At 39.4% G+C, this 24,448-nt stretch overlaps 1 protein-coding gene across 1 annotated transcript in view; it reads left to right on the top strand.

Annotated features, from left to right (window-relative positions):
• The window catches only part of MPDZ (multiple PDZ domain crumbs cell polarity complex component), a 91,569-nt gene that overhangs the window by 42,548 nt on the left and 24,573 nt on the right, over positions 1-24,448 (top strand). The window contains exons 19-25 of the mRNA XM_075726462.1: positions 633-920; positions 1,859-1,982; positions 6,225-6,423; positions 13,570-13,674; positions 14,399-14,491; positions 14,981-15,158; positions 17,867-17,977. Coding sequence (XP_075582577.1) covers positions 633-920; positions 1,859-1,982; positions 6,225-6,423; positions 13,570-13,674; positions 14,399-14,491; positions 14,981-15,158; positions 17,867-17,977 — 1,098 coding nt within the window. The remainder of the gene's footprint in view (positions 1-632; positions 921-1,858; positions 1,983-6,224; positions 6,424-13,569; positions 13,675-14,398; positions 14,492-14,980; positions 15,159-17,866; positions 17,978-24,448) is intronic.

Genomic DNA, 24,448 nt, shown 5'->3' with positions numbered 1-24,448 from the left:
TAAGTACTAACTGCTAAGCTTCTGTAACTGCATCATTTTTTTTCATTGTTGTCACAGTTCAAAACCTCCATGTTCAGTTTTTGCTGAGATTTGACCGAGTTTTTACTTTTATCTTTTTGTATGGAAGGGATATCTAAGCATGTTTCTACTCAGTTAAGTGGATGATTAGATTGCATGCTTATTGTCTGAGCTGCTTGAAATTACTCTTTGCTTGTTAAGTGTTTTGAAAGTAAAGACCTTGATCTTTCAAAGTTCTCCTACCTGAGAAAGACAATCAGATGCTTTAATTTTAATAACTTGCTGCACTTATGTCTAGTTTGAGAATGTGTAAGTGGATGTTACTTTGCTGAAGTTAGTGGAGATTTATTGATGAGTGCCAAATTAGAATTTGGCCTTCAGCAGTAACTTTATTTTTATTGACTTCTGGTGCTTTGAAACAGAAGAAATTGTCAGAGGAATCAAGTAAATTTTATAGTAAAATGCCTGTAGGGATCTACTGAAGACCCTGATGTTACCACAAATATGCTTAAATTCTGTGAGATTAGTTTCTGTTCAAGATTTTAGCATGAAATGTACTTTTTAATTATACTACGAAAGAATGTTGATTGTTCATTGTCTCCTGTGTTTAACAGTCTGTTGGAGAGGAATGTTCAAATGCTGCAACTGATTTCTGTGTATCTGACAAGAGCCTGTACAACATGGATCTGAATCAGAGAGCGAGGGAGCAAAGGTCTGTAGTGGACAATAGTCTAGAAACTGCACCTAGTTTTACTGAAAAGGATCTTCTGCCTCTGGATGCTTCAGATATCAACCAAAACGAAAGTGAAAACACAGCAACATGGACTGGATCTCAGACAGCAGCAGAAATTGCACTAACTACAAGCCTTGCTACTACCATGCAGCTTGATCCCACTGGAAAAGTAAAGTTGTTGGGTTTTTTTTTTTCTTTTTTTTAAAATAATAATTAAAAAAACTATGGAAAGGCCATATTAAACCATAGAATCTCCTACAGAAATTGACACTGGCCAACAGCCATGTATGGTTGTTTGATTATAAATGTCTGTCAGATGTGGTAGCTCACATCAAAACTTAGGGTTTTAGACCTATCCAAAACAGGAGATAATTTATGGTGTCAAGATAGTCATCTTCCAGTGACTGGTGATAGAGGGGTATATAAAAGTCTGCTCGTACCTGACAGTAGTAGACATTGCTGGACCACAGCGTACCCGTTGGGCAGGCCAAGGGGTTTTCTTATCCCCTTTTAACCCCTACAGAGGCATGGGCGCCAGGAGGAGGTGCACAGCTGGAAGACAGACCTGGGAAGCCAAGTGGGAGTGGTGTGAAAGACTTGCATCCTGGTGTTCACACAAGCCTGTGCAGTTCACCTCACAAACTGGCCTGTGATGCCACAGTGTGCAAACATAATATTCCTTTATATGACAGTCACTGTGACATGTGGGTTTTTTTTTTTCTTCCATTCAGTGATTTGTTAAGAAATTCTTAAAACAGCTGCAGTTTATTACAAGATTCATTACTTTAGCACTCCATGATTGTTGGACATTTGTGGTGAACAAGCCTGAGAGCCCTTGAATTCATCCCACTAATTTTAAAAGTGTAACTCATGTCCCTAAATTAAAAGCATACTTCGTGGTAGATTTGCTGTATTACCTGAATGAAAACAGAGACCTCATGTATGTCAGTTTGATCTTAGATGGATTCATTTTTCCAGTGTCAGTATGAGGAATCTGTATTAATTATGTGCCTAGCTTTTGTGTAAGGTAATGTGAGTTGAGATCAGTATGTCCGATTGTATTTTTATTTTGGTATTCTGAACTGATGTTATGTTCCCTTGTGTTAGGATCAAGTGCTTTTAATGGAAAAGAGATGCCCGGTATCTTTGGAGGGAAGTTCCACAATCCCAAATTCGGTCAAAAACATGTATGAGAAGACTATCACTATTGCAAAAGGCAATTCAAGTCTAGGTAAGGTAGCTAACATTTTTTGTAACCTGTTCAGGAACATGGCTTTCTGTTTTTCGCATATATTTCCTGTTTTATTAGTAAAGACTAAACATTTTCCTTCTAGTGGGAAGAGCATAACAGGATCTGTTTCTGGTCACCGTGAACACAGAAGTAAAGTGTCCAGTCTCACTGAGAATTTTTTTTCCCATAAAAGAGTTTAGTCATTCCTAAATGTTAACAGAACAATTATAATACATTGTTTTTCATGTCTATGCATTTATATAATGTAGTGGAAAAACGAGATGTAGCCAAGGAATGCTGTAGAAGAACACTTTGGTCAAAGAGCTGCAGACTAGACTTTCAAATGTATGTAAACACAAAATGGTCTTGCTTTCTGAGGATGGTCAAAAGGGCCTAAACAAGCTGTTCAGTTCCATGCTACATATTTGTACTTGTATCTTAAATGCCTCAGTATTTCTGAAAATCAGATCATTGATGCATTTCATAGGTAGTGGTTTTAGCTCAATGGTACTATCATTTTGCCAAGAATTTCAGAGTTTTAAATACCTGCAACTTCCTGAGCACACTCACTAGAGGCACATTTTGGAGTGAACAGGCACAACACACGGAAGCGTTTTTCAGTGTCCTCTCCTGGTCTCTGATGTGGCCCTGGGCAGTGTGAGGGGGAAGGAGCACGGGGATAGCATCCTCCCAGTCCAGTTGCCAGAGCAGGTGCAGGGGAGGCTTTGTGGTGGGAGGCAGTGTGTGCTCCCCTCCTGTTCATGGCCAGTGTGTTCATTTGCTTTGGCTTAGGTTCCTGGTGCCATTTTTTCTGGCCAATTGCACGTCCTTGAAGACTCTGGTGTTGGTAGGGCAGGAGTATGTGTGGGCACTGGCTGTTTGCAGTGACTCCACAAATGCTTTGAGATGGGTTGTCCGCAGAAAGCACCCTGAAAGCAGCCCATGGGCCCCTTGTTCATAAACAGTTACCGCTCAGGACTCCTTTGCTGTGCAGAGGTGGGTGGTGCATTGTGATGCTGTAATTCAGTGGGCACTTCCATCTGGAATAAACTGCCTTCTGATGGCTGGATGCACAGTCTGCTCTGTATCACCTTCTCTTTCATGATACAGCCAGCCTCTGAACTGGGCTGGAACTCATCTGGCTTAAAATCAGCCTCCCCAAAGTACAAAGCTGTAGGCAAGGCTGATGTGGGTATAAGTTTTGACTTTCATTAGTATGAAGTGCTTGGGTAACTACTGCCTTTACTGGCCTCATGGCCAGGCTGTGTGAAGTGCAGGTCATAGTGCAATTCCAGGCATTTGGATTTTGTTAAAAAGGTTTTGTTTGCCATAACCTCTTAACTAAATGGAGCAGTGTTTTTCATGGATGTCTGTGAGTATTTTAAGTGCAGTGAACATACAAAGCAAATTTCATGTCAAGTGTAATACAGCATAAAAATACAAACTCGGGGCTTTTGTAAAAATACAAACTTTACATTCATGAAAAACAAAACTGGCCTCTCACATATACATAGTATGAATGTGAATAATGCTTTCTCCTGGCTTTCAACTGTAGTCTTTTTCTTCCAGTCTGTGTGTGCTCTGGCCTGGGAAGCTGCCTGGGCACAGTGACCAATTTACACACATAGCTGCACTGCTTTTAACTTTCATTTTTACAAAAGGAGCTAAATCAAGAGCTGTGAATGATGTTGAAAGCTGCAGCTGCATCAATTATTTCAGTTCAGAACTGGTACTTTTTTTTTTCCCTTTTAAATGGTGTCAGCCATAGCTTGCAATGGCCCTTCAAATCCAGCCACAGCTGGAGCTCTAACCTTTTGGTTGTGATTTTTAAAAGGTAAGAGGATGGAGCACCCACATGCAAGAAGAGCTGAAATGCCATTGTCCTGTGTGATTCGTTTGGCAACTCAACAGCGGCATTTGCATTTTTAACCTGAAACTGTAGCTGTCCAAAGTGTGACATCAGCCTTGCAGATCTGTTGTAATGAGGATGTCAGCGTAGAAATGGGGGGGTGATGTTTTTCTAAAGTGCTATACACTAGCATCAGTAATGCTGTTGTTTGTTGCTGGCTTAACCAAGCAGCAAAGTTAGGTTCAGAATTTTAAACCACATTTCAGCTGTTTCCTTGGCAGTTAGCTCTTCTGTGGAAACTGCGTCTATTTTGGTGGAGACCACTCTGTTGCGTAGTTGTGTTTACATTCACATCTGAGTAACCTGTGTGAGCAGATCTGTCAAGAGATGGTTGTTGGAAGGAGTATGTGAGTCTAAATGCTGGGGCGTCCACACAAGGATGGGTAAATGACATCTGTGATGTGCTCAACATTGTCAAATTACTAATCTGAGGGGTAGGTGACAGGCAGTTTACATCTACTTTTTCTAATAGCATGGCAATAAATCAGTGGCATTGTGTGTCTGTATCACAAGTCTGAAACACCCATGTTGAAATTACACCTGACCACAGCTGATACAATTACCTGGCAAATCACAAATATAAATCTCCAGTCCATGGTAACACCATAGTCTTCCATCAGTTTAATGTAAAGTGCCATCATGAAGATGGGTTTTGCAGCTTTTCCAAAAGATAAACCTTCATTTCTGCATACCAAAGTAGAGAGGTACATGTATTCCTGTGTCTAAGAAGCTTATTGGGCAGTTCCTTGTTATTCAGGGCTACCTTCTCGTATTTTAGACGGCTGTGTTGATCTCAACTACAAGTGGGTATGAGGAGCTAACACTGCTAAGAGATTTTTATTTACTGGAAGGAGTCCTAAGAAGTACAAACAAATATCCAGATAGTGATGTTCTTTAAATGGTTACAGTATTTTATTTTTTTTCTCTGAGACAAGTAATAGGCAGATGCTCGTATGGTTGGCTGAGTCTGGGTAGCCTGGGGCTTGTAACTGCCTTCTAGACTCTGTTCAGCCAGTCTGTCTCCCAAGGTCTTAGGGTCACAGAGCAAAGTATTTAGTCTCTGTCTTCTGTAGCCATGTTTGTATATAAATGGTTATAATTTTTTCATAGTCAGTATCCTTGGAGGTTTTGCTCTGGGTAGCTCTCATCTTCCTTCCACTCACAGTCTGGACAATAAAGTAAGGGCTTGCAGACACAGAACTGCACTTGCAGTGCTTGCTAGCCTGATGTTTACGTGCAAAACCAGAAGAACACATAGTGGGGTAGTCACTGCCTCCTTCTCCAGTAGATTGTCCTCTATAAGGTGGTCTGTCTTCAGTGGCTTCATCTTGTTAGTAAAGGAAAACTTTCATGTTAGTGCACAAAAAAGAATAAAAAAGAATTTGGCAGTATTAAAAGACAGTGGATGTCAACTGCATGGACTTCCAGGGTGCTGGCCCTTCAGCTACCTTTTCATTGCCTTAGTGAAGAACAGTTTTTCCTGGAACTGTCATCAAGGTTGATTTCATGAGCACCAACTGCCCTGAAAATAACAGTGACAACTCATGCATGTGAGAACAATCACAAAATCATGTGAAGCCCAGCACCACAAGTAAGTCCCCATGGGGAGGAGGGGGAGAAGCATCTCTGTCTCATTTCCCATTGGTGAAAAGAAAGCGGAGTTAAATGGTGTGTATAAACATTGAGAAGTAGTATCCTGCTGTGCCACAGGTGGGATTGTGGTGTAACTCAAGTAGTGAGTGGACTGTATCCATCAGTAGCGTGCGGACTCTCGCAGAAGTCAGGATGCTCTTCTGGGCCTAAGCGATGGCCCACCTAGGAGAGTGGGATGCCAGCCACTATCTCAGTGGGATCTGATTCAGGCTTTCTGTTGAAAATTTTCAAGTGTGTGGTTGTATTTGCTCTGTGCACCTAATTAACTGTTTCATTGTTTCACCTCCTTTCCAAAGAGAACCATCATAAACTAAACTGAAGTGTGGTGTATAAACTCAGTGAAGCATCCAGAAGAGTGGTAAATTTGACTGTTTTAGAAGCAATTACATTACCTTTTGTTTTTATTTTCTGCTGAAATTTTCCACTGTCTTAGTTTTTTTTTTATATAAAGCCTGGTATGTGAAATGACACAAGGTAAAGTGAAGATACTGTGATTGTGGTTTGTAACTACTGTCTCCTATTGGAAAGAAGGAAATGAAAGGGAGAATAAGAACAGTATTTACAGGCTTGCTGACATTGGCAGGTTTACCTTCCCTGCCTCAGGTTACATTTCTTTTTCTTGGCACTCAGAGCTGGGGCTCAAAGGTGTTATTAACTGTTTCATGCGGTTTTCACTATAGGGATGACAGTAAGTTCCAATAAAGATGGCTCAGGAATGATAGTCCGCAGCGTCATCCATGGAGGCTCAATAAGTCGCGATGGACGGATTGGTGTGGGGGACTGCATCCTGTCCATTAATGAAGAGTCAACCACTAACTTAACCAATGCACAAGCCCGGGCTATGCTGAGGAGGCATTCGCTCATTGGACCAGATATAAAGTAGGTAAAGCTAGATGGTGAATTGTGGTAGGAAGAGGCTAATAATCAAAATCTGATTATTTATGCAAGTATTCTAAATTAAAATTTTGTTTGTTTTTACAGCATGAATTTACCTTTAAGTTACAGCTTCAGATGGATAATTCACCTTCAGGTTACAGCGTCATGGGTTTGAAAGATAAAGTCACTTGTGTGAGAAGCTTTGGATGTTCTTAGAAAAGTAATACTTAAAACATTTTCAGTACATCTGTGACAAACAGCAGAAATGGTCTGTTTTGTGAAGTCACTTTCACGTTTTTATTAGTACGTACGAAGGAGCTGTTGCTCTAGTGCATAAATATCTGCTCTTGGGGAGTACTACTTTAAACTTGCAGTAATTAATACAAGTTTTGAAAAATCCACTTGCTCTATGAAGAACTGTCTTCTTCTCAAGTTCACTCAATTTACAGAATTTTACCTTTCCCTTAAAGTACAGTTCTTTCTAGCTGTCATGGTTGTGGAGTTAACTTTATCCACATGCACCATCTAGAAATGAGATTGTTCCTAAGCTTGTGGATGGTGCTCTAGAGACACCAGTGCTGGATTTACAGCTCCAAAAATCTGGTAGATGTTTTTCTCAAACCCATGGTAACATGGATTGGGTCAGATCTACAAATGGGATTAATGGAGCTATTGGTAATAGAAGCCTCTACTTATTTAAGAGGGTCGCCTTGAAAGGGATCAGTTCTGGCCCAGTGTGGTTGCAGGTAACTGTGTGGTTTCTGTCAGTTCAAAGTGGACTGCAGGGCATTCTGTTCTTCCCCAGAAGTATTCTAGCTTTGAACAGACCCGGCATTTTGGGAACAGATAGGCAAAGTGTCTTCACTGTGGGTGGTAGGTTTAATTGTCTGCCCCATAGCTGTCATGCGTTTAGGATTATGATTTAAAGCAAGCTTGTTTAAATAATGGGATATGCTCATATAATGAATTGAAATATTGTCAGTGCTGTCGTGAATGTGCGAGTCAGCATTGATAAAATGTGGCATTGATTATTATTGTAGGCTTTCAAACTGTATTATAATTCCAGCTACCATGACTGCAGTCAGTTGGTATGTGTGCATGCATGCATGTGTGTGTACCTCTGCTTAGATACACAAATGCTACAGCACCATTCTTCTGTGAAGAGTCTTTTATTAGTGCCATAGTTATGTGATCAAACATAGATGCATTCATTATTTGTGCTTATCCTTTTATAGGTGCTGCATTTTACACTATGTGACTGTAAGTTTTGTTTTGTAGTCTTAGTCTTTTGCAGATACATCAGAAATATCAAAATCTTGTCTTAGATGTGAATATTCAGATTTTCCAGAGAAAAGTGCATCCCCTTCCTGAAAGATCTCACAGAAAAGGGGCAGTTGCTGTTCATATGCTTACTTAAGATTTTTGTCTTTCATTTTATATTTAAGTCCTTCTGTGCATTCCCATGATAAGGGTTTAAAGTGAAGCCGGCTTCTGCACTTCAGAGAACTGAAAGACCAAATCCTTTGGTAGCTTCTAACAGTCTTGAAAGAATAAGGACAATACTTTGGGCCTATATAGTTTTGATACAAAACTATTCAACATAATTAAACTTTCCTGTAATCTGTACTTTCAGGAGCAGTACAGGATCCCAGAAAAATATTATGATACAAACATGTGGGTAATGTCCCAAATCAGAAATTTGGAGATATGGAACGCTAGTTCATGATAGTTCTTCCTGTTTGCTGAGAGGGATAGACAGCTATATAGATGGCATTTCAGAGTTAATGCAGTGCACCACCATGCAGGATTTGTGATTTAAGGACCAGCATTTCAAATAAGCAAATTGAATCTCTTTGGTGTCTTCCTCAGGAAACAAGGGTGCAAAAGCACTCAGGTGTGGCCGTCTTGATGTCATTCCTCTTTATCCATACAGGGCTGCAAAGTTGGCACCTTAACTTTCAGACTGAGCTTTTTTTGGGTAGCAGGGTGCCCCCAAGAAGGGATTAAGCAGAATTATTTTCATTTCAAAGCTGTGTTTCAGTGGCAAACTTTATTTGCTGAGAAAACATAAAGTTGTTGTTCCTTGCCGCATAAAGGCTTTGTTTTATTTTATTAAAGGAAATTTGATTTTGAATAGTTCAAGAACCAGCAATCTGAGTTTCAGACTTCTGTATTTAATTTTTTTCCCCCATTGTGTGTGGAAAACCAGATGTGTAGCCTTAACAGAATGCATTCTGTTTCACTTCTCACTCCACCTTGCCAGGAGCTCTTATATTTCTGTAGCCAGGGTTTTGTGCTCAGCAGCAGCTGCTTGTAACATCTGTCAGATAATTACAGAGCTGAATCAGAATTCACCTGCGTAAAATGTGGGGATGAATTCCTGATCAAGAAATAAAAGATAGATTGCAATTCTATTTTCCATACTTGTTAATAATCACTGCTATAGACAATAATAAAGAGCAGATGCTTTCTCTGGGGGAGGTGTAGATGAAGCAGAGGTGGAAAGGGGCAAAAAAAGAAAAGAAAAAGGAGAAAGAAAAAAAAAAGCAGCTCATACTTTTAACTACATAAGTATGCCTCTCGCATTCAGCATGAGACATTGACATTTGTTAACACCATTGTAAAAAGATGCTGCATCGTATGCTTCACATTCTAGATCTTCTCCAGCACCTGCTGATGATCAGGCCCTCTTTTATGTGTGAGTATTGGTGATTCAGAAACTCATTATGGCTCTGTGTTGCAACTTGTCTGTAAAATCATTCCATGCTTTTATGACATCCATAGTAATGTCAGGGATGTATCCAGATACAGGTACATACTCTCTCTCTCTCTTTTTGCGTGTGTGTGCATGCACATGCGGATGTGTATATATATATATTTTTAAAAAAAGGTATGAGTGTGTGTGTACATATATATGTATAAATATGGCTTTAAACTTGAAGATTGGAGTATACTTCTTAAGACTGGAATGAAAAACACCTGTATTCTAAAAAATTATTGCTAATATTTTTAAATTTCATCTATGATAGCCACCCCAGACGTGCTCAGAGCACGTGTGTGTGTGTGTGTGTACATGGTTCACTGCTAGAATTGGCATGAGTACGATGTACTGATATCTGGATTAATCTCAGTGTCATATTTTCTGTGGCACTTAACATTTTACTTCCTTCATGTATAAAAAGGTTCAAATTAGACTGTAAGTGTTAATGACAGTAATTTGTCCTGAACATTTTCCATACTTTGTTATTTGGTCTGTCGGTGTTTCAAGGTTTTGTGTGGCTGTTCAGTCAAGCATGTGATAAATGTTCTTCTGTACTGCATGCGGTGTTGTGTTTGCAAGATATTTTCGTATGTACACCCTCTGGTGTTTCCATTGTTACTGCTTTCATTGCTAGTGCCTATCTCTGAGGGGGAGGAGGGTGGTTGTAGCTCTCAAGAAAGGAAACCAGAACCCTTTCTCCTTCTAGCTGTACAACTATGAAACAGAGGAAATGACTAAACCCTGCATATACTTTCCCTTGAAATTATTGAACTTCAACTTCTCTTGCGGATAAGAAATGCAACACAATAGTAGAGCAGTCATGTACTTGTTCATGGTTTTCTGTGTCTTCATCCCTATTTCCTGGCACTTGTTTTTCTTACTCTCTTCCCTGTGACCATATAAAGGCAATTAGCAGTCCCTTTTGCAGATGAACCATTCAGGTGCCTGGTTGGATTTTTATTTCCACTTTACAGTACAAGGATCAACAGAGTTGACCAGAGGAGCTCAACACCCTTCTTGTTCTGGGGCCCTCATCACCCCAGTCACACACTGAGCTGTTCAGGGTGGTGCTGGACATCTTCAGACGTCACTGTGACTTCCAAGAAGTGACCTACAGTAGTGATTGAGCACTTGATGGATTTGATAACTGTGGGGTGTCTGTCCATGAAGTACTAAACAGGGAAAAAAATCTTGGCAGATATAAATTCAAGGTCTTTAGTACATTGTGACCTTTCTGTGTGTCACAGAAAGCAGGAGCAGGACAGACAGCCACTTAGCAAAGACAACTTTCTGGTATACATATTTCTTAAAACTCTTAATTTTTAGCCCAGCTAGGTTTTTTGTATAACTTCATTTCAATAATAATATGCAAAGGAGAGAGGGGAGGAGGATAGTCACATCAGTAATACAGCTTAGCTAATAAGAGCAGCTAGGGAAATCTTTGCAGTTAACTGAATTTTGGAAATTGTGAGCAAGAAACAAAGGTGAGCTCCTACACAGCATGTACCTTTTCATGCATTTGATCCATGTAATTTAGTTTTCTTTTCTATGCTTTTTTTGCAAAATGCAAGTAAGTGTTCTGGTTTATATTTATGAAGTAGCTGAAGCATTATTGAAGTTCAGTTGTAGATAAGAATGAACAGTTAAAAACATATTGAATGTTCCTTTGAGTGTTTAAAATTAGGCAATTAGAACTGTAGTTAGGCACTAGAATAGAAATAATGTAATTTTCCAAAGAGCTGAAGTGTAAAAGCTCCCAGTGATACTATCTAAATTTGACTCCATCTGTGGAAATCAATTAGGTAATTCAGTTGCACAATTTTAGATGCATTTTTTAAAATGGTGGAGTGAGCCTCTTTTCTTCTCAGTTCCTGTGCTGTGCACAGAAAGGGAAGCTTACCTACCTAAGAGAGCTTTTGAGAGATGTTTGTAGGTAGCATATAAGGCTGTGTGAGAGCATCCATTGAGCCATACCTTTTGAATGTCACAGCATCATGTCAGTTATTCATTCATATAATGAAAAATGACAGGATATCCCAGAAGTTGGAGTGCATATGGTTTGCCTCCCCCTTAGCTGATCTCTAACACTGATGTTGCACAGAAGTATGAGCTAAGGACTACTACCCTTGGGCCTTGGGACCCTGCATAATTGTTTGCCATGTGCTCCTTGGCCAGAAGGACTGGACAAGAGTTGAAAGATGCTGGATGCTCTACTATCAGTGATCACATTCTACTGTCTACATCCAGGCTGAATCTGGACATACCTGTTTCCTTTTTAGGGGCCTGCCATTCTGCTTTCCATACTTTGAACAATATCTTCCAGCTGCAGTTTAGCATAAAGGAGATTGTCCAAGCCTTCTAGCCAGCAGAAATGTTGCTTGCATTTCTGGTTGCTTTACTGCTGCTGTCTTTCAAGGGAAAATACATTATTTCCTACTTACTTTTACAGGGTGAAAATTGATGAATTTGATTGAGATAAAACAGGTGAATATAACTGGATAAATGGTACATTTCCTTTCATTGAAATGCACCTTGCACATCTTGTAGCTTTTGTAGAGGCAAGGTGGGCTTACTGGGTGGTGCTTCTGCAGCACCATTTGCCCCATGGGAGTTTTGTGAGCACAATACTAGCACTTTGCTGTAGTTCAACGTATTTGTAGCTGGAAGTGGCTGAGAAGTAGTAGTGATTATTTTCAAAAACTCTTTTCCCTCTTGCTTCTCTCTGTTTCACTGCTAGGGTTTTGCAGAATAACTGCTGAGTCTTGCTTGTTTCCCAGTGGTGGAATGCCCTCAGGAAGGACAGATAAGAGTCAGTGACCTTCTGCTGAGTGTTTGTTCCCTAGTGTATGTTAACTCCCTAGAGCTTCAGAATGAAAACACTTTGTGTCAAGCACATAACACTTGTGTGTTTGAAAAAAGGCCAAAGCAGAAGAGGGAGGAGATTTAAGGAGAAGCAGCTAGTGATAAAATGGATGATTTAGAAATTTCTGTTAAAAGGACTGGAGAGTTCCTCCTGTTCAGCACCCTCGGCACCTCCTTAATGACCATCTTCTGCACTTCTCTAGATATGGCAATTGTGAGAGGGGGTAGGGAACGTGCTTGGGCACAGATGAAGAAGACAAAGAAAGATCATTTGGGTAGAGTGTTTTGACAGACAGCATTAGTCAGGTAAAAGTTTATTTGCTCTGTCTTCTGCTGCTTGCTGTATTCCGCAGAAAACCAACGAGAGGGGGAATCAGTGGCAGTCAGGGAGTGACAGACAGAAGACTCCAATCAGGGAGTGATGGACAGGAGAGGGCTCCAAGTAAGTGATAGACTCAGAGCTGAAGGTGTCTCTCCTCAGCAGCTCACATGTCCTTGTGAAGTGGCCGAGAGGGTTTTTTTTAATTCTCCCCGTCTGTTCTGTGGGGAAATATGTTAATATTTCTTTCAACCATGTGATGGATGGGAGGACAGCCATTTTTTTGTGTGTTCTTTTTCCATCAGCCTTACTTCTTGGCAGACTTGGATCTGATAGCTAAGCTGCTTATTGAATGACTGAAGGTTTTTAAGAAGACAAAGCATCGTTAGAGGAGGGCCATCTAAGTAGTCCTGTTTAGATCATGGTGTCCTTTTCCCTGTAGAGGGAAGTTTTTTATGAAATGTTCTTCATGCCTTCATCTTTTTTCCTTCTCATTTCCCCCTCCCCAGTCTATTGGGCCATTTCTGTTTCTGGCATTCAAACATGATTGAATTACACCAGGGCTTCAGGAGTCTGCACGTCATCTGGCTGGTGAAACATGACTGTCTGACTGTCCCAAGCTGGCTGGAAGTGCATGAAGGGGTGGAGGAAGGAGTTGAGCAAGGGATTGGTCCCTGTGGTGTAGGTGGTGTGCTGTAACATGTTTGTATGTCCAAACCCATGCAGTATTTTTCACCAAAAGCATAGATACCTAAACCAGATACAAAACCACCCAGGAAAGCCCAAAGCCTCCCACAAGCCAACTTCCAGAAGTATTTTCAGCGAGCATTTAGGATGGTAATGGTGCTTCACACCTCATAGATCCTTCAGTGTTTGTCATTGCACGAAGAATCTCTGTTTTGACTGAAGCTGGATTGCCTCTGTTACACGCTTGTTGCTGTTCAAGCACCATTTACTTAAAATGGAGTGGCTAGCCCTCAGGAAATTATGTGCTGTTCAGCTACCTAATTTGACCGTAGATGCATATTTGTGGCAAAGTCAAAGGATTCATATAACTCCTTATTCCCCACATACCAGCATTGTGGCTTTGAAGTCAATGACTGTACGAAGTAGTCTTGAGTGGCTTCCTTGTATCCATTCCTCACCCCCACCAAAGGCAGGACCATCAGTCCTCATGCTACTTTAATCATGTCCCATTTTATTGCAGTATTACGTATGTGCCAGGAGAAAATTTAGACGAGTACAGGGCCAGTTTGGGACAACAGACAGAGGGAACTGTGCCACTTGACCTTTTTCCTTCACATACTGTCAGGTGAGTCAAAAGATTTACTGTTTTCTCCCATGGGGCTGTCAGGTGTAACTCTTTCCATACACTTTGCATGATTCAGGAAGGTAAGTTTTATTTCAGAAGAGCTGAAAGATGGATGATTTTCTTCAGAAAATCTTTTGATCTACCCAAAAAGGAGATTGAATACCGCCTCATCTTAAACTCCTCTTAAATACCTTGCAATTTGATTTAGGTATCACCACAAATACTCACTGCTTCCAACAGGAGACTTTGGCATTGATGGTCTTTCCAGAACTTATACTGGAAGGAATGAATTGTGCTGTCCTTTTCCTTGAGTTTCAAAAAATTATTACAGTTACAGACCAAAATGTAGTGCCTAATAATTTTTGTTTTCTTGAAATTGATCTCCACAAGTAGTAACTGTGTCTGAATGCTGCTGTTGTAATTTCTTCCATTTTGGAAACAATAAGTAACTACCTTCAACTTTGATTTGGTTCTAGTTCCAAAATGCAGAGTCTTCTATTCTGTGGTTGTCAGTTGATAGCAACTTAACTGCAGAGACAAGTGGACAGGGAATCCCAAAACACAATATGTATTCTAACAGGCGTCTGAAAAAGAAGTTCCTTACACGAATCCTGTGTACAAATCCTAATACTGGCAGGGTGATCAATACATGAAATTTTGCAGTGAAACCTAGGGATTATGTGGGTTCTTTAAAAATGAATTGCATCTTCCTGTTCATCAGCAGGGAACTCCCAGAGCTTCCAGAACGTGAAGAGGGGGAGGGAGAAGAAAGTGAACTTCAAAATGCAGCTTTCAGTAACTGGAACCAGCCCAGAAAGTAAGTGTGGATCTAGTTGCACAGTATAAAATCTCATCTGAAATCCAAAAATTTTGAAACCTCTAAATATATTTTAAGAGGAATAAGAAAACAACAGAATTGCTGCACTTATGTATAATTGTGCATTGCAGGAGTAATTTGCTGTTGATTTTTACTGCCATTGGACTAAATCCCTGCAATCTAGCAGTTTCTTGATTGCTTTAGTAATTTATCTTTATAGGCTGACTCTCTGGGAGCCAGTAAGAAGAGGTGAAGAGAAGGATTCAAAGTTTTGATTAGAATCCAAAATAAAGTGAACAACAGCAGACACAATTACAGAGTTGCTGAACAATTCAGTAGGTACCTCCCACTGAAAGACAAAACTTTCCAAGGAGGAGTTATTTCTGAATGTTTTTAAACCATTGTGCAAATGCAGGTGTCTTCAGTGTGCAGCATTGTCATAATCACAACAGATTTTCATTTATTTTGGTCCTTGTTTTGCCTCAATAGGGTTGAACTCTGGAGAGAGCCTAGCAAGTCACTGGGGATCAGCATTGTTGGAGGACGAGGGATGGGGAGCCGCCTGAGTAATGGAGAAGTGATGAGAGGGATCTTTATCAAACACATCCTGGAAGACAGCCCAGCTGGCAAAAATGGAACATTGAAAACTGGAGATCGGATCGTGGAGGTACCAGCCAAGTGCCTTTTGCTTGCAATACTCCCAGCATTTCAGGAGCTGCTGAGATGGATATGTGGTCCTGGGCTGACAGCTGTGTAATTGCTCCAGCTGGCACCACTTGAGCCATACAGAGTGTAGTACCATCTGCTGATGTTTGTGTGCTGACAGCTTTAAGTTGAATATACAACCTAAAGTATAGATGACTGACTGTGTGAGCAAGCGTCTACAAAGCCAGCAGTTCTACCTGCCTGTTTTAATGCCAGCATGTGTGGGAAAAAGCTTAAGATTGGTGAAGACAAAAGGTTTTATCTTTGTATATTGGATAGCAACAGAAATGGCCAGTGAATAGCATATCATGCAAAAAAATATCAAGCTTATTTCCCTCTTAAATCTTAGTGAGATCACATCATTATTATGCATCTTGTGCAGGAATTAAGGGAGGCACAATTTTTTTCTTGCTGACATGAAGAAAGCTGGATTTGATACAGAGAAAGTTAAGAACATTGTGTCCATGCCAGAGGACAGGGTAGTCAGTGGTGTTGCAGGGAGGAATTTAATGTAGATTGCTCTTCTGCTTAGCCAATCCTGTGTTCATGCAGCTACTTCTGCTTTCTTGCTTAAAGATACTGAACACACTGAAAGTAATGTGTCTTTCCTGTGATGGTTATCAGTAAGTCAGGCATTACCCCATCTCCAGTGTCAGGTCATTAGAAACTGCACACCTCTTCACCCTGCTAGATGTCTTTAGCTGACTGTCCGTCACGAAGAATATAACAAGCAGGGTGATGGAGATGGTCATAGAAGCATAGAATCGTTTAAGTTGGAAAAGACCTTTACGATCATCCAGTCCAACCATTAACCTACACTACCAAGTCCACACTAAACCAATCAAGGGTAGACTAGACTAAACCATGTCCCAAAGTGCCACATCTACCCGTTTTTTGAACACTTCCAGGGATGGTGACTCCACCACCTCTCTGGGCACCCTGTTCCAATGCTTGACCACCCTTTCCATGAAGAAATTTCTCCTAGTTTCCAACCTAAACCTCCCCTGGCGCAGCTTGAGCCCATTTCCTCTCATCCTATCACTAACTACATGGGAGAAGAGACCAACACCCACCTCACTACAACGTCCTTTCAGGTAGTTGTAGAGAGCAAGAAGGTCTCCCCTCAGCCTCCTCTTCTCTAGGCTAAATAATCCCAGTTCCCTCAGCTGCTCCTCATAAGGCCTGTGCTCTAGACCCTTCACCAGCTTTGTTGCCCTTCTCTGGACACGCTCCAGCACCTCAATGTCTTTCTTGTATTGAGGGGCCCAAAACTGGACACAGTATTCCAGGTGCAGCCTCACCAGTGCCGAGTACAGGTGAAGCTTCCCCTGGATCAGACTGGGCTTGCTTTACATGGTGATACCTATACTGCAGTTTGCAGTCTGCTACATGATCCAAATTAATACCTTAATATAGGTAGCCCTTTCTACAACAGGATGGAAGAGTTTCCATTAAACAACAGGTTGGGAGGTGGAATTTTGCTTGATGGCCACAAAGTTAAAAAGCATTCATTATATCTCAATACCTGGATTTTTATGAATGCAGCGATTGTTTCTGGCAATGATGGTTGCAGAAGTTGAAGTGGGTGAGTGAAATTAAGTAACTAATGCTGTGTTAATGTGACTGTTTCTGAATGGATTATTTCAGTTTCTCAAGTTGTGGCATATGTAGGCTTTTCTCTCTACTAGTGCATACAGTATTTCAGACATGGGGAGTCAGAAAGCCTTAGTGTTACTGTTCAATTCCTCATAGGTTTAGAATTTCCGCTCTCAGATTGTTTTTATTCTCTCTTTATTTACATTGGATGGTTAAGTTTAAGATAGAGTTAGACAAAAAGGTAGGGGTAATCCTTGTTCTATAACTTTGTGTGCAGGAATTGCCACTAACAAATAACCTTTCTGTGTTAGCTTCTAGCTTTTATTGTGGTCATTGTAAGAATGCTTTACTGCTGCTAACCTCACCATAACATGGTTCTTACCGGGATCGCAAGACAAACTGTTTTACCCACCAATACTTACGAAGGCATGAAGAAAAGCAACCAGGAAAAAATTTGTCCTTAGCCATCCTTTGTAAATGATTTCTTGTACAAGAGAGAAAGCTCTTCAGCTCTGACCTAAAAAGTTATCTTCTTGGGGAAATTGTCTAGTAGCTAAAATTGGTCTTACGTTGCTTTAAAAAAAAAAAAAAAAGGAAAGGGGAAAAAAGTACACTGTACTGACATAATACCCCATAATAAAAGACCCTCCAGCACCTAGCAAGTTTCAGTTTGTAAATCTCATGAAGTCCTCGGAGGCAGGTTATTCCAAGACAGGATTTACAGGAAGCAGTATTTGGCAAACACTACCACTCTCTTTGGATTACTTTATCTCTTCTTATTATCATATATCTTCTATGATGTTGCCTGTGGGAAAACCTATGGAGTGTGAACCAAGAATTCTGAAAAACCTCTTTTTAAAACCATGGAGAATATTTATTTGATGTCCTTTCAGTGCTCTTGGAAATCTCAAACCTGTGTGTGAGGGACCTCAGGCCAAGTCAGTAGAAACCTTTCCACCAGTAACAGAGGTTTGAGCTTAGGTTTTAGGCAAAGTTCCCATCCCCAAAACCCAAAGCTGACTCATGATTTCTTGTAGCTTCTTGCAATGTTAAGATGAGGCCTTCCAATTACAGGTGGATGGAATTGACCTCAGAGATGCCAGCCACGAACAAGCTGTGGAAGCCATACGGAAGGCAGGGAATCCTGTAGTCTTTATGGTACAGAGCATTATAAGCAGACCAAGGGTAAGCATAAAGAATATGAAAATAGATGTAATACGTAGCAATAGATGAAACAAATGTTCAAGGTGGTGGTGTTTGGGAATGGGGTATTTAATCCTGAAAGTTCCATCTCAACTATTTTAGGAACAAAGATTTGATTTAAGTATTATTTCCATTTAGAATGAAAGCGATTTGGATTTGGAATTGCCCTCCAGCACGCCGTCCTCAAACTATTTTGAAAAGCCTCAAGAAAGATAATTTGTTGGGGGGCAGAGTAGGAGTCTTAACTAAAACCAACTCTTAGAGATTGACAGCGTGTCTGAGGAGCGCATGCAGAAATACAGCACTTGTTAAAAAATTCATTGGACATTAATGAAAGGACCTAGAAGTACACGAAAGTTTTCCGTCACTAAGCTGCATGGACATTGCAGACAGAAGCTACTAAGCTTTAATATAAGTTGCTTGCATCACTAGAAACTAAACTTCCTCATTGTAGAGTCTGTATAAGCTGCATGTTTATTTACTAGTTGTCTCATAACTCTTGTTCCCCAGCCAGAGTCTCTTTATAGCCCTTCTTCAGCTTCTGCTCCCTGTGGGCAGAAAACTACTAACCCATTTTATCATCAGTCATCTAAGGTAAAGTTGCATGAAAAAGCTTTATTGAATGTTGGTTGTTGATACTCAAGCTACTGAAGTAAAGCTTTTACATTTGCTGTGATGTGAGCGCAATTGCCACTGCTGAATGTTTAGGCCAGTTTGTGACAGGAATGATGCCATTACTTCATCACAACTTACTTCTATTTAGTGAAAGATCCTTTGCTATTTTTAATTGTAGTTCTTTGTTCTCTTTATTTTCCAGTTATTAAGCTTGTTGGTTATTTCTTGACTGTTTATTAACAAACCCTTGTTTCTCTGTAAGCGGAAACATTGCAAATGCTCTTACTGTACCCATGTTTTGTGTTGTGGTCTTTATAAATGGCATTATATTTATTGTCTTCATCTTCTGAAACTTATATCTGTACTTTATAATAAGATCTTATAAGGCAATTTCCTGCCTTCATTCACACGCAGTCACCCAGATAGCTAGCTGCCTGCACGCAGTAGCCATATTTAATATGGTAGCTATGTATGTACAAAGGTAGTTTCAAGTGATGTTGCTAATGAGTCAGTTTCTTCCCCTTTGTTTTCTTGATTTGGGCTGCTGTAGTAGTTAACGAGATGCTAAGTGGACTCCAGAATAACCCAAATAATGCAAATGGGCTGTGAAAAGATGTTGATAGTCTTCCTAGTAAGCGCTTACCCATCAAATCTGTTTGGTACTGACACTGCTCTGGATGTTTCTGAGTAAGAATTAATCTATCACCATGGTTATGAACTCCAGAATAACCCAAATAATGCAAATGGGCTGTGAAAAGATGTTGATAGTCTTCCTAGTAAGCGCTTACCCATCAAATCTGTTTGGTACTGACACTGCTCTGGATGTTTCTGAGTAAGAATTAATCTATCACCATGGTTATGAACCCATGTAATTTGTAGGGTTACAGCATTATGCTATATGAAATGCTAGCTAGTCTGATACCTTAGCATCCCATACACATTAATAAAATACTGAACACAAGTTAGTTGAAAAAAGAAAGGAAAAAAAAAAAGGTAAAATAAATCCTGTTACTTTAGGTTTTATTTTGCAAAAAAACAGTAAAAGGAAAACTAGCCTTTATTTTAGCATTTGCTTTTCTTGTCCTAGACTGTGCAAGAAAGTTTTAAAACCTAACTGTTTAGGCAAACACAAATGCTCCATAGTTTATCACGGTAGTCAGTCCATATTAATGCAATGCTGTTGCATGGATTAGAATTTGAGCTAGCAGTAGTATTTTAGGTGCTATGACATCATGACAAAATATGAAAGGCAAGATTTTGAATTACTGTGGCTGATCTTTTGTTTTCCCTTTTGTTAGGATTTCACTGTTTATATACAAAATGCTTGTGATGCTTATTTTAGTTCCTTAAATTTCATCAAGAATACAATTTAAAATTTTATGCAGATGACAAATGTAATGGTTAAAGTAATAGGATTATTACACTGGCAAATTACTTTTCCCAAACTTCTCTTTATGAAAGACAAAATCAAATGTGAATCGCAGGTGTAAGCAGAAAATCTTGTACTATAGGGAAACTGCCTGTTGACTTCTGATTGACTTGCCAGTGAAGAAACCTTGTTCATGCAGAGTTTTACTTTCTCATTGCTGAAGATACTGTAGAACCAAGACATATGTTGTCTTACCAAATTACATTACTTTTTGTTTTGCAAAATGATATTTGAGAATAAATGTTTAGGGATGCATTTTCTATTTTCAGGAGCCTGTAAAAAACAAAAAAGCTTTAAGGAAATTTTTAAACAGCAACATATATCTGGATTAAATTACCATGATATAAATGTATCAGTTGATGCTGCAAGCCTTTCACATTCCTTTCCGCTTATTATGCTTCTTATTTTCCAGCAGTGTTAAACTTACAGCCCTAAGACATTTAGGCAGTTGCCAAATGGATACACCCAGTGTAGAAGTTACTTTTAAGTATACGTTGCACAGTATTTCCAACATACTAAGCAAAATCAGAGCTGTCCCCTCTTTATTAAACAGGTTCTGATCTCAAAATACAGTACAGTACAAAAACTGCGTAAGGAATATAAATGGTCAAATTACATCCTTTAATTTTGTCTAAGTATGAAAATTCTTTTTGTATTAAATAATAATAAAATACCACCTTGTATTGTTTAAGGAGAAGACCAGAGATTTTAATTTCATTAAACTAGAAATTCAGAAAATTATAGATGCATGGGCATACATACAAAGTGATCTGTAAAAGTTATTATTAGATATGAAGGCTGTTTAGAGATGCCTAATATTACTAAACCTTCTCTTTTGCAAAATACACAGTGAGTGTGTTACCACAAGAGGTAAATAAAATTATGAGAATTAATCTGTGGTTTTCAAAATAAAACTAAACCTACTGCATTATTACAAAGAATTGTGTTTATTCTAATCCAGAGATCCACAATTTTATAGTTAACTAATGTGTGAGTATCCCATATGCTGAGGTGCTTGGACAAAATTGTACAAATAGCACAGCAAGTAAATTTTCTCTTGTTCATGCTGCTGAATTCTGCACTTTATGCAGTTTGTGGGCCAGAACAGGTATGAGGATCCGTGCTTTTCCTCTATGCTCTGCTAAACATAGGTGATACAAAACAGGGCAAATACAGTTTTGCTTACCTTCACATGTCTGTAGTGAAGTGCAGGAAGTGGACCTTGTTTGGTTAGCACAAACTGCTAAATAAATGTTTTGTTTCATGAGTCACAAAGGATTAATTTAAAAATGTTTTTGCTTAGTTTCTATTATGTTTTCCTTTTAGAACCCTTCCCTGCATTTCCCGCAGAACAGTCTTTTCTGTAGGCCAGCTGTCTTCAGCAGCACTAACCCATTTGTTGATCCTTCTCAGTTCAACACTAACAAGGTTGGATGATGACACACTGTCTGCTTTTGACTCACCAGCCATTGTATCTGTGCTTCCTTGCCATTACTGTCTCTCTGCATTTAAATTCTTTTATACCAATTTTGGTAAAATATTGTGCTGATGAGAGTGGAAATTCTATGTAGTGAATTAAAACGATACAGACACACGTGCACATAGAAAAGTTTTGAAGAAGTTAAAAAATGCCAGCTCCATTAATCACAACCACTAAATCTGATCTAATCAGAGCTACCAAAGGAATAGGTTCTCAATTACAAAATCCGTCCCTGTGGTATATGTTAAAATATCCATCTGAGTGTAACTCTCTCATCAACGTGAGGTGTTTTGCTGCTATGTGCTTTATTTTCTTTTTATGTGGTTAGGACTTTCCAGCTTTGATATTTCTTTTTTCTTTTTGCATGGAAAAAAACATTGGCAGCTTTCATTTTATGATGCTGAAAATATTTTCCCTCTGCTTCTTGAAAATTCTCTTAATGCACTATGAACAGGATGTTGACGTATTTGGAAATACGAAAAATCTTAGATTCTCTTTTTTGTGGATAGTGCTTACTGCATGTTACTCATATTGGGGACAGAGTTTACCTCTAACACAATAATAAATAAAGGCTTAATTCTTATCTGCATGCATTTCTGATTTAATAAAATATTTTCTAGCTGGTTATATGTCTTGGGAGTGATTGTGCCCTCTGTCTATTTTCACATGTTGTCAAATAAATTGAATGTACAATGAACATTTATGATATGATATGTGGTGTGTAATTAAATGTGTGGTTTTGAAATCTGTTCTGAGGAAAGGGAGTAGAAGTGTAACATAAATGATGGCTTATATTTTCTGTATTTTCAAAAGTATTTCTGAAAAAAAATTGCACATATTTTTAGAGAAAAGCTAATGTTTTTGCATTTTCTGCATAATTCCTTTTTTTTAACATTGAGATAAGAATGGCCTCTTGTCATCTCTGTCCGCTTCTGCTGAACTAAGATTCATGTACAGTAAGAAACTTTACTGAATCAGGGTCCTTAATAACCCCTTAAATACTTTGTCCGTTTATAAATGGAGTTAATCAAGTTGCTGCAGTTAGTAAAATGAATCCGTAATTGAAAATGAGTTATTCATTAATAATGCTGTGTATTGCTAAAGGTGCTGTAACACGTGGATTGCTGTTTTCTGTTACTGTAGGAGGTATCGAATCCAATTAGGGTTACCTTCCGTTGTATCCCAACTAACCCTTTTGCTCCCACACCATTCAAGGTTTGTCTTGGTTCCAGTGAGTGGGTGCTACTGTATGTGTGCTGTACGTTTGTACATGGCCTGTGATACCTTCGGGAGTACTGCTGCTTCCTCTGCGTGTGCCTCCTTTGTTTTAAGTGATACTGCTCCAAACTTGCTGCCATTTTTAATATTTGCTTGGCTGTGATCAGAGTGACTAGTAGCCAAATGGGTTCATGCACTGTCCGACGCTTTGCATTTTAAATGAAATACTGTGCCATGGCACGCAAAGTATTTCATGAGTTAAAGCATTTTAGGTTTTTTGTGTGTGGCCCGATTCAGGGAGCAAAAGTCTTATGTGTGTGTGAACTGTGGGGGCCGGCTTCTGCTGCTGGCGGTGCATGTGTGGCAGGCTGCGTTCTGGAGGCAGGAGGTCATCCTCTATGCCCAGAGGGCATTGTAACACCCTTTTTACCCTTCTCACAAAGGAGCCTTGCTGTTACTTCCGTTTTAGCATTTCCTTAAACATCAAATATGTTCAGATTTATGTATGCGTGCACAGAGGTACAGAAAGAAGCATTTTCTGTCAATCAGATTATGGTGGCTGCAGTTCGTAAGTGCTAATCTGGCAGGATGTAGCCATACATCCACACCTTGTAGATCTTCCAGAGGTTCTTGACAGCAGTTTTGGGGAGGAGGGCGTTTGTCATGTTTTCTTTAATTTTGCAAAGTTCTTGGACACTGTCATTTACCAAGGGTACCACTAAAGTGGTATGTTAATTTTGGTTTTAAAACACAGAGACTACTTAAGGTTTGCTGATCTGGTCTGCTCTCACACTGTATTTCCTCATTTTTTCGGTATGTTATGTAGCTTTCTAGTTAAAATTCTAGGAAGCATTCTGAAAAATTAATGTTTCTAGAACTACTCCCCCCTTCGCCCCTCCTTGAGGTAGAGGTCTGTCACCAACTTTTCTCCATAGTGGATACATGAATTTTTGATTATGAGAAATTGCTTTGAATGTTTTTAAGTAGTGTTTCCACCCACCCTACTGTGATTCTGATGGGTAACAATATCTTCGCTAGAATTTTGCTGCTTCAGTTAAGGTTTGTGTCTGCTCTGTAACTATTAGCATGTTTTAGAATATAGTTTGCATAAACTGTAGATAATTCCCACATGAAGTTCAGCAATGCAAGGTATCATCTCAGCAGGATGGCATTGTCTTAGATTAAGCACAGATCAGTGTGAGTGATAGACGGATACAAAAAATTTATATGACTTTTTTATATAAATGATTGGCGTGGGTGCCATATTAAAACTTCCCACACTTTTGACATTTAATGACTTATTAGTTAAGCTGCTAGAATAAGTTCCTGAATGAAAGGAAGATCTTCTTCAAGCAGAAGCAGAATGAGGGAACTGAAATAGGGCATTTGTGTTCTCTTTGGAGTATACGGAGAATGGAGGTAACTCATTTTCCCTGAGAGATGGGACCTTCCTTAAATCTCAGTGTGACTAAATTGGTAACTTTCTAGTTTTTTCAACACGTTCCATTTAAAGCAGATTGAAGTCTTTGAAGGTGTATGTTGTTATGAATTTCACTGTTGCCTCCAATGAAATTGTCTCAGTGCTTTTGGCACCCAGAGACACCATCTGAGTTACTGTGTTTAAACTTTTGCTAATGGAGGTAATGAAAGCTGAAATGATGAGAACAGGGCTGTGAAGCTAGGGCAACACCTGAAAATCCTAGTGTTGGAA

This window comes from Pelecanus crispus, chromosome Z (assembly GCF_030463565.1).
Source record: "Pelecanus crispus isolate bPelCri1 chromosome Z, bPelCri1.pri, whole genome shotgun sequence".
Taxonomy (NCBI): domain Eukaryota; kingdom Metazoa; phylum Chordata; class Aves; order Pelecaniformes; family Pelecanidae; genus Pelecanus; species Pelecanus crispus.
This window is presented reverse-complemented; position numbering and strand designations above follow the sequence as displayed.